At 41.4% G+C, this 13,121-nt stretch overlaps 1 protein-coding gene across 2 annotated transcripts in view; it reads right to left on the bottom strand.

Moving 5' to 3' along the window:
• The window catches only part of trpm3 (transient receptor potential cation channel, subfamily M, member 3), a 135,621-nt gene that overhangs the window by 17,553 nt on the left and 104,947 nt on the right, over positions 1-13,121 (bottom strand). For both annotated transcript variants that reach the window (XM_029440179.1, XM_029440178.1), the window contains 7 exons: positions 11,343-11,443; positions 10,543-10,677; positions 10,270-10,320; positions 6,699-6,839; positions 5,012-5,041; positions 3,295-3,587; positions 841-1,069 (listed from right to left, as the gene is read on the bottom strand). In XM_029440179.1, coding sequence (XP_029296039.1) covers positions 841-1,069; positions 3,295-3,587; positions 5,012-5,041; positions 6,699-6,839; positions 10,270-10,320; positions 10,543-10,677; positions 11,343-11,443 — 980 coding nt within the window. The remainder of the gene's footprint in view (positions 1-840; positions 1,070-3,294; positions 3,588-5,011; positions 5,042-6,698; positions 6,840-10,269; positions 10,321-10,542; positions 10,678-11,342; positions 11,444-13,121) is intronic.

Here is a 13,121-nt window from a genome sequence, read left to right as displayed (position 1 = left end):
TCCTACTTCTCACTTGATTTATTACCCCAGTAAACATTTTTCCGGATGAGTTTATGGTCTCAATGGCTAGTTTCAAGTCTTCTTTATTACAGCACGATGTTCATTTTGTATATTATGGTCCCATTAAGAGTAAAATAGACAATAAAATCCTGTGTGATTGACAGGTTAATATCACAGTGTGTCCATGTTTTTGTTTTATATCTTTAACACTGTGTCTTTGTGTCAGTTTGTGAAAGTTAAATGTAACATTTTAGTCGCCTTGTATTTAGCTCCACCCTCTCATGTCAGTTCAGGTTTTAAAAAACAAGATGGCGACGGCTGAAATGCCAACCTCTAGGCTTCGTAACAGCCGTGGGTGACATCATAGTGACTACGTCCACTAATCATATACAGTCTATGATTTGTACTGATACTTGTAGTAAAGCTAATACTGTGTGGCCTCTGCTTCTAATATATTATGTTCAAAGCAACGTACAATTTTCATACATTTTCTTACTGATAATCAGCAATTATCTCACCCCGCTTCACATCCCTGCATCCACACATTACACCTGGTAGTTGTCATGTACAACCACTCTCCACTTTTCTGTAAGCTACTCAGCAGATCCACAGGATTGATTTGAGCCACCTCTCTGGTACTTTCTCAGGGAGGTGAGAGGGTTTCTCATTACTTCCCCAGCCCAACTTTTCTCAGGCAGTCTGAGGGGATTCAAGCATTGCAATATAACTCTGCCTCTCTAATACCTGAAGTGGCTGTGAAGTGCACATATGATTTATTTAATGTAGATATACGTTTCTTTACCCACAGGTTATCCCAAACATCTGGCCCACTCCTATTACCTTCAGGCCCGAGTTCTTGCGCATGCGCAGGCGTCCCATCCACATGTCGGTCAGCAGCATCTGACTGCAGGTGTGAGCGATGAAATCTCTGTGTTTGGCCGCTACCGCCAGCTGCAGGCAGGTGGCGTTGCTCCAGTTCTTCAGCTCGTACGTCAGGAGCTTCATCGCCATCTGCTCGTCCTGCTTATAGGACTGGTCTAGGAGTTCCACTGCCAGCTGGGCAAACTCTCTGGGAAATTATACGCAGGACATATACGGGCACACTGAGACATGAACAGAGACAGTGACACACTTTGTCCAAACATGTAAAAATGTAATTAAACTGGTTAAGGAATCAATGACCATCTGGCTAAATTCTGGAGGAGATTAGATTTGCATACAAACACATGTATGTACCGCACACACGCACACGCACACACACACACACACACACACACACACACACACACACACACACACACACACACACACACACACACATCATTTTGCATATATACACAGTGCATGATCAAGGCCTTACATGACAAGCATAACTAATGTTCTTGTAGATAACAGACACTTTCCAAGGTGTAGGGGTTTGGAATATTTGTTGTTCACGTTTATATTGTATGCTTATTAAATGCTTAACAAGAAATGCGGTGTGCAGATTTCAAACTACGGAGCTAAAATGAAATGTTTCTTCGCCAAAATAAGAAAATGATATGTAGGTATTGGGCTGTACTATAGCCAACACACACATAAACATAACCTTGCACTATCAAATATTCAAAACGGCAAACAAACATAAACTACCACGCCTTACACCAGCATTTTAATGTCCCCTTCTAGACAATTAAAACATGAATCAATGCTCTGAGATCAAGTTTCACCCTCATTTCAGCTTCTGAAATGACATTTTTCTACGCAGACACACATACTCACAAATACACAGCTCAATATTGCACACTGGAGAGTTTTCTATCCAGTGTGTAACAAGACACTAACATCGCTGGGGTTTGGACAATTTATATAACAAAGGCTCAGAATGTACGCATCACTGTAGGTACTTCCACACAATTTCACACAAATGTCCCTTGAGCTTTTACATACATACTCCAAAAAAAGGCGTTCACAAACACCACACACATAAAGATAACATGCAGATATACAAATGTATCTATTTAAATGAGCTCTTTGAAGGAAGTCAGCCAAATTCTCTGTGGAAAGTAAACTCAAAATATGCCAGCTCTAAGACTGAAACTGTGTGTAAGTATGTCACAGCCGTGTCTCTAGTTTTCTTGTGATTTCCCTTTCCCTTGTGTCTCCTGTGCTCCCCTCTATCTCTGTGTGTGAGTGTGTGTGTGTGTGTGTGTGTGTGTGTGTGTGTGCTCTCTCCGAAAATGCTGCAGTATATCTCCAAACAGTCGTTATTTGGATAAACTAACTGATTGGTTACTTTACTGCCTGAAAAAATATAAAAACTTAATAAGATGACACATTAACAGCTTGTAGCCTTGCTCAAAATCTTGTGCAGTCTTAAGAGAAGCAATGCATTGTGGGGCAGTTGAGTATGTCCAGTAAGCTCACATCTCATACTCTTGCTAATGTAGCAACGTTAGTCTGCGATTCATAAGATCCAGTCTGTGATGTCGGCGTGGTGCTCCTCTCACTCGCTCGGTTCCCTGATTGCTGCTCAGCCCACACACACCGGCTCCAAGCCGCACACCTACAGCCCAGCTACCTTTCTGCTCTGCAGTATATAATCCCCGGTTCTTCTAGTTTCAGCCCACGTGGTAGTTCCCGTCTCAGGCCTTTTGAATTGTGTATTCAAGTTATCTCTTGTGTTTTTTTCTGGTTCATCTCTAACCCTGTCTCTCGGTGCCACAGGATCACTGCCTGCCTGCTGCTCAGCCACGCTCACATCCAGCCATCTCCCCTGTTCAGCCTCACTTCACCTGACAACAGCTCCCCTCTTCCCCCTCATCCACCTTCATCCACTGGAACCGAATCAATAGGCCTTTTCTTATCCATTCCATTCTCGGAGTCTGTGTCCTGCATTTGGGTCGCCCCTGTCGATCGTTACAAAGTAGCCTATGTGTGTGGGGAGTTTGTGTGGCTGTGCTTCATTTGTAGCATCTGAAAGATTTCCCCCCTAATTAACAGTCGTTTTCATCTCTAGGTAATTACCTTCATCTCAAATGCAAATCCTCAACTAACAAAGATGCAAGTTATCAGATTTCTGTATGTCACTCACATCCCATGGGAACCTGAAGGAGTCTGAGACAGATCAGTTTGCAGGGAGGACGGCATGTTAGTGTTTCTGTGTGTGTGTATCAGCCCATCGGTGCTGGAGTGTGGAGGGAGACATTCCTGTCTAGACTCGCCACTCAACTTTGCATTCATCATTTACAAATTTCTACTGTATTAAAATATCATAAGAGATGCCTGTGTGTGCACATATTTAGTGTCACCCACCTGGAGTTGTGGTTTAGTTCCTGAGAAATGTCATCCACCATGTCGTTCTCGGAGGCTTCGTGGGCCATGGCCTTACAAAGCTTACACGCGACCAAGGCCTTGGCCATGGCCTCTTCGCCATGCTGCCAAAAGAACAGCGCCATCTTTTGACGTTTCATGAGCACGGCCCACACCATGAGCTCATGGAAGGGGAAAGGGAAGTGATTGATTTCGGGGTCGTCCAAATCGATGTCCACTTCCTCCTCTCGTTTGCGTGTCGTCTTCTGGCGGCCTCTGCGGATGGGCATGTCATCCTGGTGGATATCCACAGCAAGTGAGTGGGATGGAAAGAAAAGACAAATATAGAGGCGTGCATATTTTAAGGGTGACTTTTTACAGATGATATTTATTTCCAGGACAACATTAGAGTGTTTAAAGTTGATGCTGATCAATTTAGGAGTGTGTTCATTGAAAGTTTGGGTTCTGAATTACAAGCAAAACCCAAGAATCTGGGTTCATGACTTTATCTCTGCAGGACTCACGTCAGACATACTGTATATCTAGAGGCGTCATATCGCCCAGCGAACATTATCATCTTGTATTTTCTAAAATTAACCCTCCACATGATGAAAGTTAGTTGAATGCAGAAGCAAAGTCAGACTCAGGTGGAAGGACAAAGTGCTACACACAAAATACACACAACAGGCATGGTCTTTGGATTTGACTTTTTCCTATTTTTTTAACCTTTCATTTTGATAAAGATAAAAAAAAAACCCTCTATGAGAGGTGAGGTCCTCTGTGTCTCCATGTCAGCAGGGCGGCATTGATCTCCAATAATTTCACATTTTAACATTTGAGGACGACTGACAGTTAATCAATTACAAAGATGTGAGAAATGACTTTCAGTGCTTCGACAACTGCTGCTGCTTGACAGATTATTTGGACATGATAATACTACGGTATTAAAATACACAGTAATACTATAAAGTGTCACTACATTTAAGAAATGGATATTTAGAAATGATTGGAGCTCCATAAATGTATGGGCAGGTTGCCATACTGAGTGAACGATAGATCAACTGGATTAGCAGAAGACAGCAAGGCATTAGACTTTGACAGAACACACACAGACAGGGAGACGGATTTCAAACAGGCAGACATACAAAGGAAGTGGACAGCCATGCACATTAGATATAAATACCTCTGAGGAAACTGTAGACACATGCTGTGATAAAAGCTTTATGATGTTGATACTTCATGGTGTGTTCTCCATGGATACATGTGAGTACACAAACCATGTATTATGTAATCCTGTTAGATCAGTCATTACCTTTTTAGTTAAATGTAACTGGGCTGCTCCGACATGTGTGAAGAGCTGTATACATGTGTACTGTCTGGAGTCAGCACTAATGTTGTCATACCTTTTTGTTTAGGTCATTTCATAAATGTCAGAAAAATGTAAATAACTTTGCATAGTGCGAAAGTATTGATAATGTTAATTTACGACGAGCCTTCATCCGGCTCAAATGTGTTGCCAGAAAAATAAATGAAATACGCCTCAAGGTCTTCCTTTCAAAGACTGCAAGGCACACAGCACACCACTTAACAACTATCTTGCTGGGAAGATTCTACAGACTATACACTCACACGTTATGAGAGAGAAGAGTGTGTTTTTAAACGAGGAAGAGGAACAGTGAAGGAATGACTGAATAACAATCTCGATGAGATCAACACTCACCTCCATCCCCAGCAGTTTCAGGGCTTTGGGCTAGAAAAGCAACAAAAATATAAACAAGCAGAACAAGACCTTGTCGAATGTATTTTATAGAGTGATTTACTCGATAAGCACAACGCAGCACAGCACAGACTGACAGACAGACTCACTCACATGAGACCAGAAGTAATCTTTGATATGGTAAGTTACTCACTTTCAGCTCAATAGTTTTCATTTAAAATTGCCAAGGCAATGTTATGGTGTTGCGATTCATAGTATACTATACATACAGAGGCAATCTCTGAAGGTTGCGTGTTCACATGTATTAAAGCAGACTGTATTTGTGCATTTGGTACAGTACTGTGTATCTGTATTAAAGCAGGGCATGTATGAATTATGCATTCATGAGCCATCATCTGAGTTGGTAAAAATAGCTCAGGTCTCCTGTGGGGATTTTTGATATCTGCATCTATTTCAAGGCTTTGTTCTTAGTTAACATATTTGTGTGTGTGTAGCGTGCACGTAACTATGTGATTGCACGTTCATTTCATCTAGAAAATCACAGTTAAATTGGAACTGACTCTCCATCTCCCTCTCTCTCATTTTGCCTCTTTGCTCAGTCTCTGCCCCGTTTCTCTGCTTTCGCTTTATCTGTGTCTTTCCAGCTGCTTTGTTGCTGCCATGGCAGACATACAATGAGATAAACAGGCACGCAAAGACTCACATTCACACGCTCACAAACACACATACTCATACATACAAACACAAAGGTGCACAATCGAGCAGAAATATGGCGTTTCAGACACAGCTGTGTACACTTCTATTTTCATCACACCTGTGGCAGTGTGTGAGGTATTGAGGCAGAATGAGAGCATCAGAACATGAACATAGACCACGTAATGTGGAGTATGTGTGGTGTAAAACATACAACCAACAGACACTACAGCACATGATTTCAATGATCAGTTCCTCCACACTGAAGGTGTGCTCATCAGTGAGATGGGTTTCTGTCGTGGTTTGGAATGAAGTGCGTATATTATTGGGGTTATGATGGCACATGATGAAGAGCCACTGCTATAGATGGATGATTTGTTGCATCAAGCTAATAATAGCCCGTGTTTACGTGATGAGGAAATGGAGAATAACCGGAGGACGACTCTTGTGTTTGACCTCTGCTGGTGAACACCACCTTGACTGTAAGAGATCATGATTTGTGTGGATTTAGTGACAAAAATAAATCAATTCTAAACATATTTTTATATGGATGTGGTGTACTGGCCTGAGATATATAGGTGTCTTGTCATTTCAGTCAAACAGGTTACCAGTATTTAAAAAACTAATATTCTAAGCAAAGAACACCACACGCAGTATCAAAAACATCACATTATGTAGTCAACTCATTTCTGTCACCCCTGCTCCAAACATCAAGTATCACACTTGCTAAGGTCTCATGTATTTCCTGCTCATTCAGTCATGTCACAACATGCTAATTTGCTCCTTGCATCAGCAAGATGAAGTCTGCCCTTGAGTACACGCTCCCTGATGATTATAAAACATCATTTGATCCATATTATTCATCTCGCCCTTATCAGGGCTAATTTGTTCATGAGGCTCATTTCACTGAAACTGGTCGTTTGATTAATGACATTAAAAATGTCCAGAAATTAGTGTTAAAAAGCGTTAAATGGTGGGATGAGATTCATTCACTTACTCTCTTGGGTCCAAAGAGGTTGTGGTACAGAGTTCTGAATCTCTTCCTGGTGTAGTTGCAACGATATGCCCCGCCCATGAGGTATTCAATGACAAGTCCGATGTCTATGAGGCTGACGCGGTAGTCCGGGGGCAGGTTTCCCTAGAAAAGCACACAGCGTTAACAGGCAACAACCCACTCCACCTGATTAGGATTGATAAAGGAGAGTAAACAAGAGGGGAACAAGAGTGCAAAAACACACACACTCACTTCACAAAATCCATATCAAAGTGATTTTGGCTATGAAAGAAAACGTGATTATCGGATTCACCTTGAAGTAGAGCCAACTGAACCCTGGGTACTCTCGCTTGGAAAGAACACACAATGTCAATGTGAGCAAGAGCGGGCGAAATGAGATACTCAGAAACTCTCAGGCAAGATCTCTCTTCCAGCCTCTTTTAACAAAAGATTATCTCAACCAGACTGGGGGTTCAGTTTATGTTTTTCTATTTTCAATTCTTTTTAAACTTTGTGCATCTTGGTTTGAATCTAGAAGCTGTTCCTCCGATCTCACAATTGGTTGAACCAAAATACTGGTTACAGTTCGAGATGCGAAAGCTCTCCAGAACATGAATCTGTAACTTGTCCTCTCACAGAGGAGCAATGAGAAGATAATGAAAACTCAGGTGCAATAAGATTCATAGAGAGAACATAAAGTCTGAGGACAATTACAAAGGACGGGTTTTTCTTCTTTTTTGATTTCTCATAATTTGCATTTAGGGAAATAATGAGATCCTCTCAGTGAGGTTCAATGCAGTATTGAAGAGAGGAAAAGAAAGAGAAAGTGGTAACGTCTCATTAGCCTGGAAGAGAGGAGAAGCAGCACGGAAAGCTATTAATGCTAAAGGCTAGAATCATTATTGACATAGAAGTACTTTCACGTGAGGACTATAACTACGTCAACTGTTGCTCCTCCTCGTGCCCTCAACATCAACCCCAGATCCTGCGTTCATCATCCTGTCCCCCACTGTGACCCAGGCGTTTGACATACACCAATTACCTTACATTCCTTCCCTGATACCATCTCCACTCCTCTACAATCAGATGTGAGATTCTAAAAAAATCTGTTCTGTCCTCCTCATCCCTATCCTGTCCTCATATCCATAAATTCAATTTCGGTGGCGGTAAAGCCTCTCAAAGCCCTGAAGGCCATCTGATACACTTTGAAGTAAAGAGAGCTACAGATACTGTTTGTCCGTTCAAAGCGAGCACACAAAGCTTCACCTCCTCATCGCACTGATATATATAGTTCAAAAGCAGCGGTCTGAGGCCAGCCGGGCCCTCTTTTATTTCCCCGTGGTGGTGAAGCTCAAGCTAATAACTGTTTGTTTACACCTTGTGTGAATACACTGTGAGAGCTGAGGGTGCTGCAGTTTTTAATTCTGCAGTGTAGTTAGTGAACTTTGAGTCTCGGTTGGCTTACTAATGGGGAAGTTGTTCTCCTGAAAATGTCTCTGCATCACAGCCATGGCAATAACGACAACTAGTTAAAAGGTTGGAACAACCGGTTGCTTTTTTTTTTTTTGTTGGTGTAATTTGTCGCCGTACTTAAAGAAGCTCACCGGCTTATCATAAAAATATCATATTCAAATGAACACGGTAATGGTCCTGGGGTTTGTTTGTTTCCTGATATATTTGTGTTAGTCGCTCTCCTCATGTGTCATGTCTTCTTTTACTTCCTGCCTTTGTCCTTTTTTCCTGCCTGTTTTCTATCTCAGCTGTGTTTCATTAGTTAATTAGTCCCTTGGATATTTAGTCTGTGTGCTTTCCTTCCTTCAGTTGTCAGGTCATCTGCGATTGTGTCCCTTGGTCCGTATCCCTGCCTGTGTTCCTCGTACCGGTTTGATCTTAGTTTAGTTTTTTGTGCGTTTCCTTTGCTCTTGGATTTGCCTCTGCCTGCTCCCTCAGTTTTGTTACCTGGCTGTTTTTTGGAACCAGCTTTGTTCATTCAACCTGCATTTGGATCTCCTTTGAATGATGACAGTAATACACATTAAGGCAGAGCTCCGTTCACCTGCAATGTGAATACTAAGCTAATGACCTCCAATACAAACCAACAATCACTCTCACTCATTTCTACTTTCAATTAGCACAGAAATCTTGGAGGTAAAACCACCCATTACATTTGTATTTACCCCAAACCATTCCAGATATCTGAGACACAAGGTGTATTTGCTTTCAACCTTTGGCCACACAACTGCATTGTTCATTTACTCTGTAGGAAAACCAATTTCTGCTTTGGCAGCTGTAGTCCACCAGCCAATCTCTCTTCTTTTTTTTTTTGACTCAGCTTTCACAAAATCTAATGAATGAACTAGATTAAACCTGAGAGCAGCCTTCACCGGCCCTTACGGCTGTTAGCACAACATCTGCAACTGAATCAAAATAAAACCTGCCAACAGTAGGACCAAACAATCCACAGAGAGGAAGGAGAAAGAAAGAAAACAGCGTTGATATGACTCAACCCGAGGGATGGCAGTTAGATCTAATGAGCATCACACTATGATACAACGGCACACAAACACTCAGCGACACTATGGCCATAACACACAGCTCTGCAATAAGATGGGGATATTCTGACATGCACTGCGTTGTGTTCTGCATGTGTGCTAAGTAGCGAGGTAAAGCGCATGTCTCAGACTTGTGTTTAAAAACAGAGAGGAGGTAAAGTTTACAACATCGAGCCTCTTCAGCGAGCCCGAGAGGAGCATGCGGCATTACTGTAATCAGTAACAGTTAAATTAATGAACTCATCTCGATGCTAATGGTGGTGTCGCCGACCTCTCAATCATCTTTCGACAGAGGGATCACTCGTAATTGGCGTGCAGACATGTGCTGAATGCATTGCAGTAATTGTCAAGTTGCTATAGGAGACTGTACAAAACCTCTACAGAGAGAGTGGATTCCCCCATGTCATCGTCTTAAACATGTAAATAACACAGTCCTGATGCAAAAGTCTATTTTATGTCAGGGAATGTGCAATGTCACTATTCAAAGAATCAGATGATGCCGCATATCAAAAAGAACACAGTATACCTAATACCTAATAGTGTTTGTTAATAATACAAATAAAAACAGAAATCAATAACTTGTGAGTGTCTACTGAATTCTTGCTTCGCCGCATCACAGCAGTTCCACTGCAGCCTCAGTTTTCTCAAACTCAAGTTCTGTGGGTAAAACAGCGTTTAATACACGTCGTGTTTGTTTACCAGTGTGTGCCTTTGAGAAAGCACAGAGTAAAGTACAGACAAGTCATGAGAGGGAGGAGAGTCGTGCATAGATCTACAGAGCCACTGCAGACTCCAGCTGAAAGAGAAAAGCCGGCCTCTATTTGCAGTAACAGCAACTAGGGCTACCAACATGTAGACACACTAATTGATGCAAATAGAGTAACAACACACAATGCAAAAAAAGCAACTAAAGCTCTAAGTTGTCAAATGTGTCTTCTTTGATATACACATTCAACCTAACATTCCCATACGGGGTGCTTGAACAGCCACAGAGCTAAAGGGACGGCAGGTGACGGTCGTACCTTTTTGACGTCTCTGACGAGGTGGAACAGCGTGTTGGACGGTCCATGTCTCTGTTGTAAACAAACAAACACGACACATAAGGATAATATCACCACCACTGACCTGATCATCATCTACAGATCCTCAGGACAGAAACTAACCCTGGCTGCAATAAGATTCTCTACAAGCGCCAAGCTTCTTGTTGTGCAAGTAGCCTTTCAATCAACATTTGAAACTCACAATCGCTACTCTTTGCAAAGGAGGCTGTTCCATTGATGTGCATTTGTTATTACCGTGTTGTAGAGCTCCTCCAGTCTGGAAAGCGTGAGGAAACGATGCATACTGACACCATTTTCAATCAGGAGCTTGACAAAGTCCACTCTGTCCAGAACTAAGGCATCCAGCATCGCCTGCTCCAGGGAACCGATCTAAGGCAGATGGGATGGAGAATTCATATATTAAGATTGAGCACCATTAGCTACAATTATATTATTATAGTATTATTATGATAGGATTGAACATAAGATGTTGGTGGAACATGATTATTATCCACACATCCAAAATAAAGTTAAATTCGCCCAGACATTTTAAGACAGCTTCAAATTATATTCACTTTATTTGTCTTTATTTAAATGTATTGCTACATGTGAAAAATGCAAGGAATGCATACTTCTTAATTATGTACACAGATAACCGCAGCAGTCCTTGAATACTATTTGCAACCATCTGTCAGTGGCTGAACCTTTCACCCACGACTGATCCCGAGCTTCCTTTATGCATCCAAATTGCCTTTAAAAAGCTGAAAGTATCCTTTTATCTGTCGTTTAAGTTATCATCTTTCTTTTTCAATTTCACTTTTGAAGTTATTTTGTGTGAATGTGAAGCATTTCTTGTACGGAATATCAATTGTGGAGAGTGTTTTGTAAACAAATGTCAGGTATGATATCATTTAAGAGGTACAATGCCAAAGACCTTTCCAAGCAGTGAGGTATGCCATAATGGTAATATCAGTGAGAATGCACCTAGAACAAATACATTTCTGCTGCATTATGCATATTCTCGTGTTCATGGTTCATATTCTTCGTGTTCTTACAGGCCACTGCTGTCCGTAGATGAAGATTTGACTGCGGGCGATGTCCACTCTGTTCCAAGCCAGAGCCAAACTGAGCTGGTCAGGAGCTGAAGCGTTGGCACCTGAAAGAGGAAACATGTGAGTTGAGAGACAACGTGGCGTTACTGAAAAAACAAGCTTTCGTAAACAGAAGTCAAAGATCCAAGATCCAAGATTCGATAAACGCGCTAATGTGTTGTTCATTAGTTGTTGTTTTAATGTTAAAAAAGATGTGTCCTTACTGCTTTTTTATTTAATTTCCCCCTGCTGGATGCAAATACTTTGTTGTTGAAAATGTCACCTGACACACAACTATGGAAAACATAGTTTGTGCTGTTTAACAGTATTTTTACAATGTGCATGTCTGTATTCAAGATGTAATACAATTTCAAACATAGTTAATTGGAATTTGGTTTTGTGAGCTCACACAAAACATACACACACAAAAACCTCACATACAGTAACCACCGTGGGAAATCAAAGCAGCACCACCACATAAAACAAGCTTTCCCATGGAGATGCTCTCAGCACCACAAATCAGCTGTGATGTATACCTTTGTACACATACCCATAGGGGCATCCACACCATGAATGATAACTATAACGATAACTCTAAATTTAACGATGCGAGCATCCACACTGACGAACGATAAAGATCTGTTCTGTAAACAGTGGCGGCAAGCACATGCTGCACGCTCCAGCTGTGTCGGAGCCCAACAATTGGATATTGATGACCCGTTAATGCTGTAAGTTGCGCAGAGAAATAACTCTAAATAAGGATATAAATAATAATAATAAGAACAGTAAAGGAGGGGAGGAGAGCTGCGAGAAACAAACACCGTATTACTAAACTTCCTGTGTGGAACAAATACACCTTCGTATTCAGATTTATTATTATTTTTGATTGGCTGTCAGTGGTTCATCAAATGCTCTGAAAGGGATCCCAACAATATCGTTCGCCACTGTTGTTGTGTGGAGTCCACTCGAGTTAGAATGATTATAGATTATGGATTATAGTTATCGTTATTACCCTTTACAGTGTGTTATAGATAGGAATAATATTGGTGATGGAGCAGTTAAGGGTACAATCTGCCTCTGGGTAAGTGCAGGTGCAGAACCTGGCTCTAATACTTTTCAGTGTTTTGAAGATAGGAAGTTAAAAAGATGGTGAGCAGGGTGAGAAAAAGTCCTGGAGTTTACTGTTGAAGATGTCAGCAAGGGACAGAAGCTCCTCATCTCTGTCTTTTTACGTCATGCATATAAGTCGGGTCCTGAAATGTTTCCATAACACATAGTTACAAAGAAACATACTGTTAAAGACTTCCTACTTTGAAGAAGTGGAGATTGTTACACCTGTTAGCTCTTATGGAAGTCCACCTATACTTATTTTCTTTTGGATTATAACCCTGAGTGTCAGGTATATGATGGTGGTTTGGTTGCAGCAGCTCCAAACTGTCGAAACCTTATTTATTTATGTATTTGCCGCTTGTGTTAGTTCATATCTGATTTGCATTGAACTGTAGAGCTGCTGATAGCTAGCTCCTTCGTCTAACTTCAGTCTTGCTTTACCTCGTGTCTGCTCTGTTACTGCCTTTTTCTGTGCGGCTGAGAAGAAGATGTCATCCCCTCGGAGAATGACAGCTTGGTATTTGAAGTATCACTTAATTTAACGCTCCACCTCATCCCTGCATAGAATGTGAGTCCCTTTGATTTACTGTGTCCGTGAACAACATTTACTGATTTACTGGTCCTCCAGTTACA

Source organism: Cottoperca gobio, chromosome 9, assembly GCF_900634415.1.
Source record: "Cottoperca gobio chromosome 9, fCotGob3.1, whole genome shotgun sequence".
NCBI classification, from domain to species: domain Eukaryota; kingdom Metazoa; phylum Chordata; class Actinopteri; order Perciformes; family Bovichtidae; genus Cottoperca; species Cottoperca gobio.
This window is presented reverse-complemented; position numbering and strand designations above follow the sequence as displayed.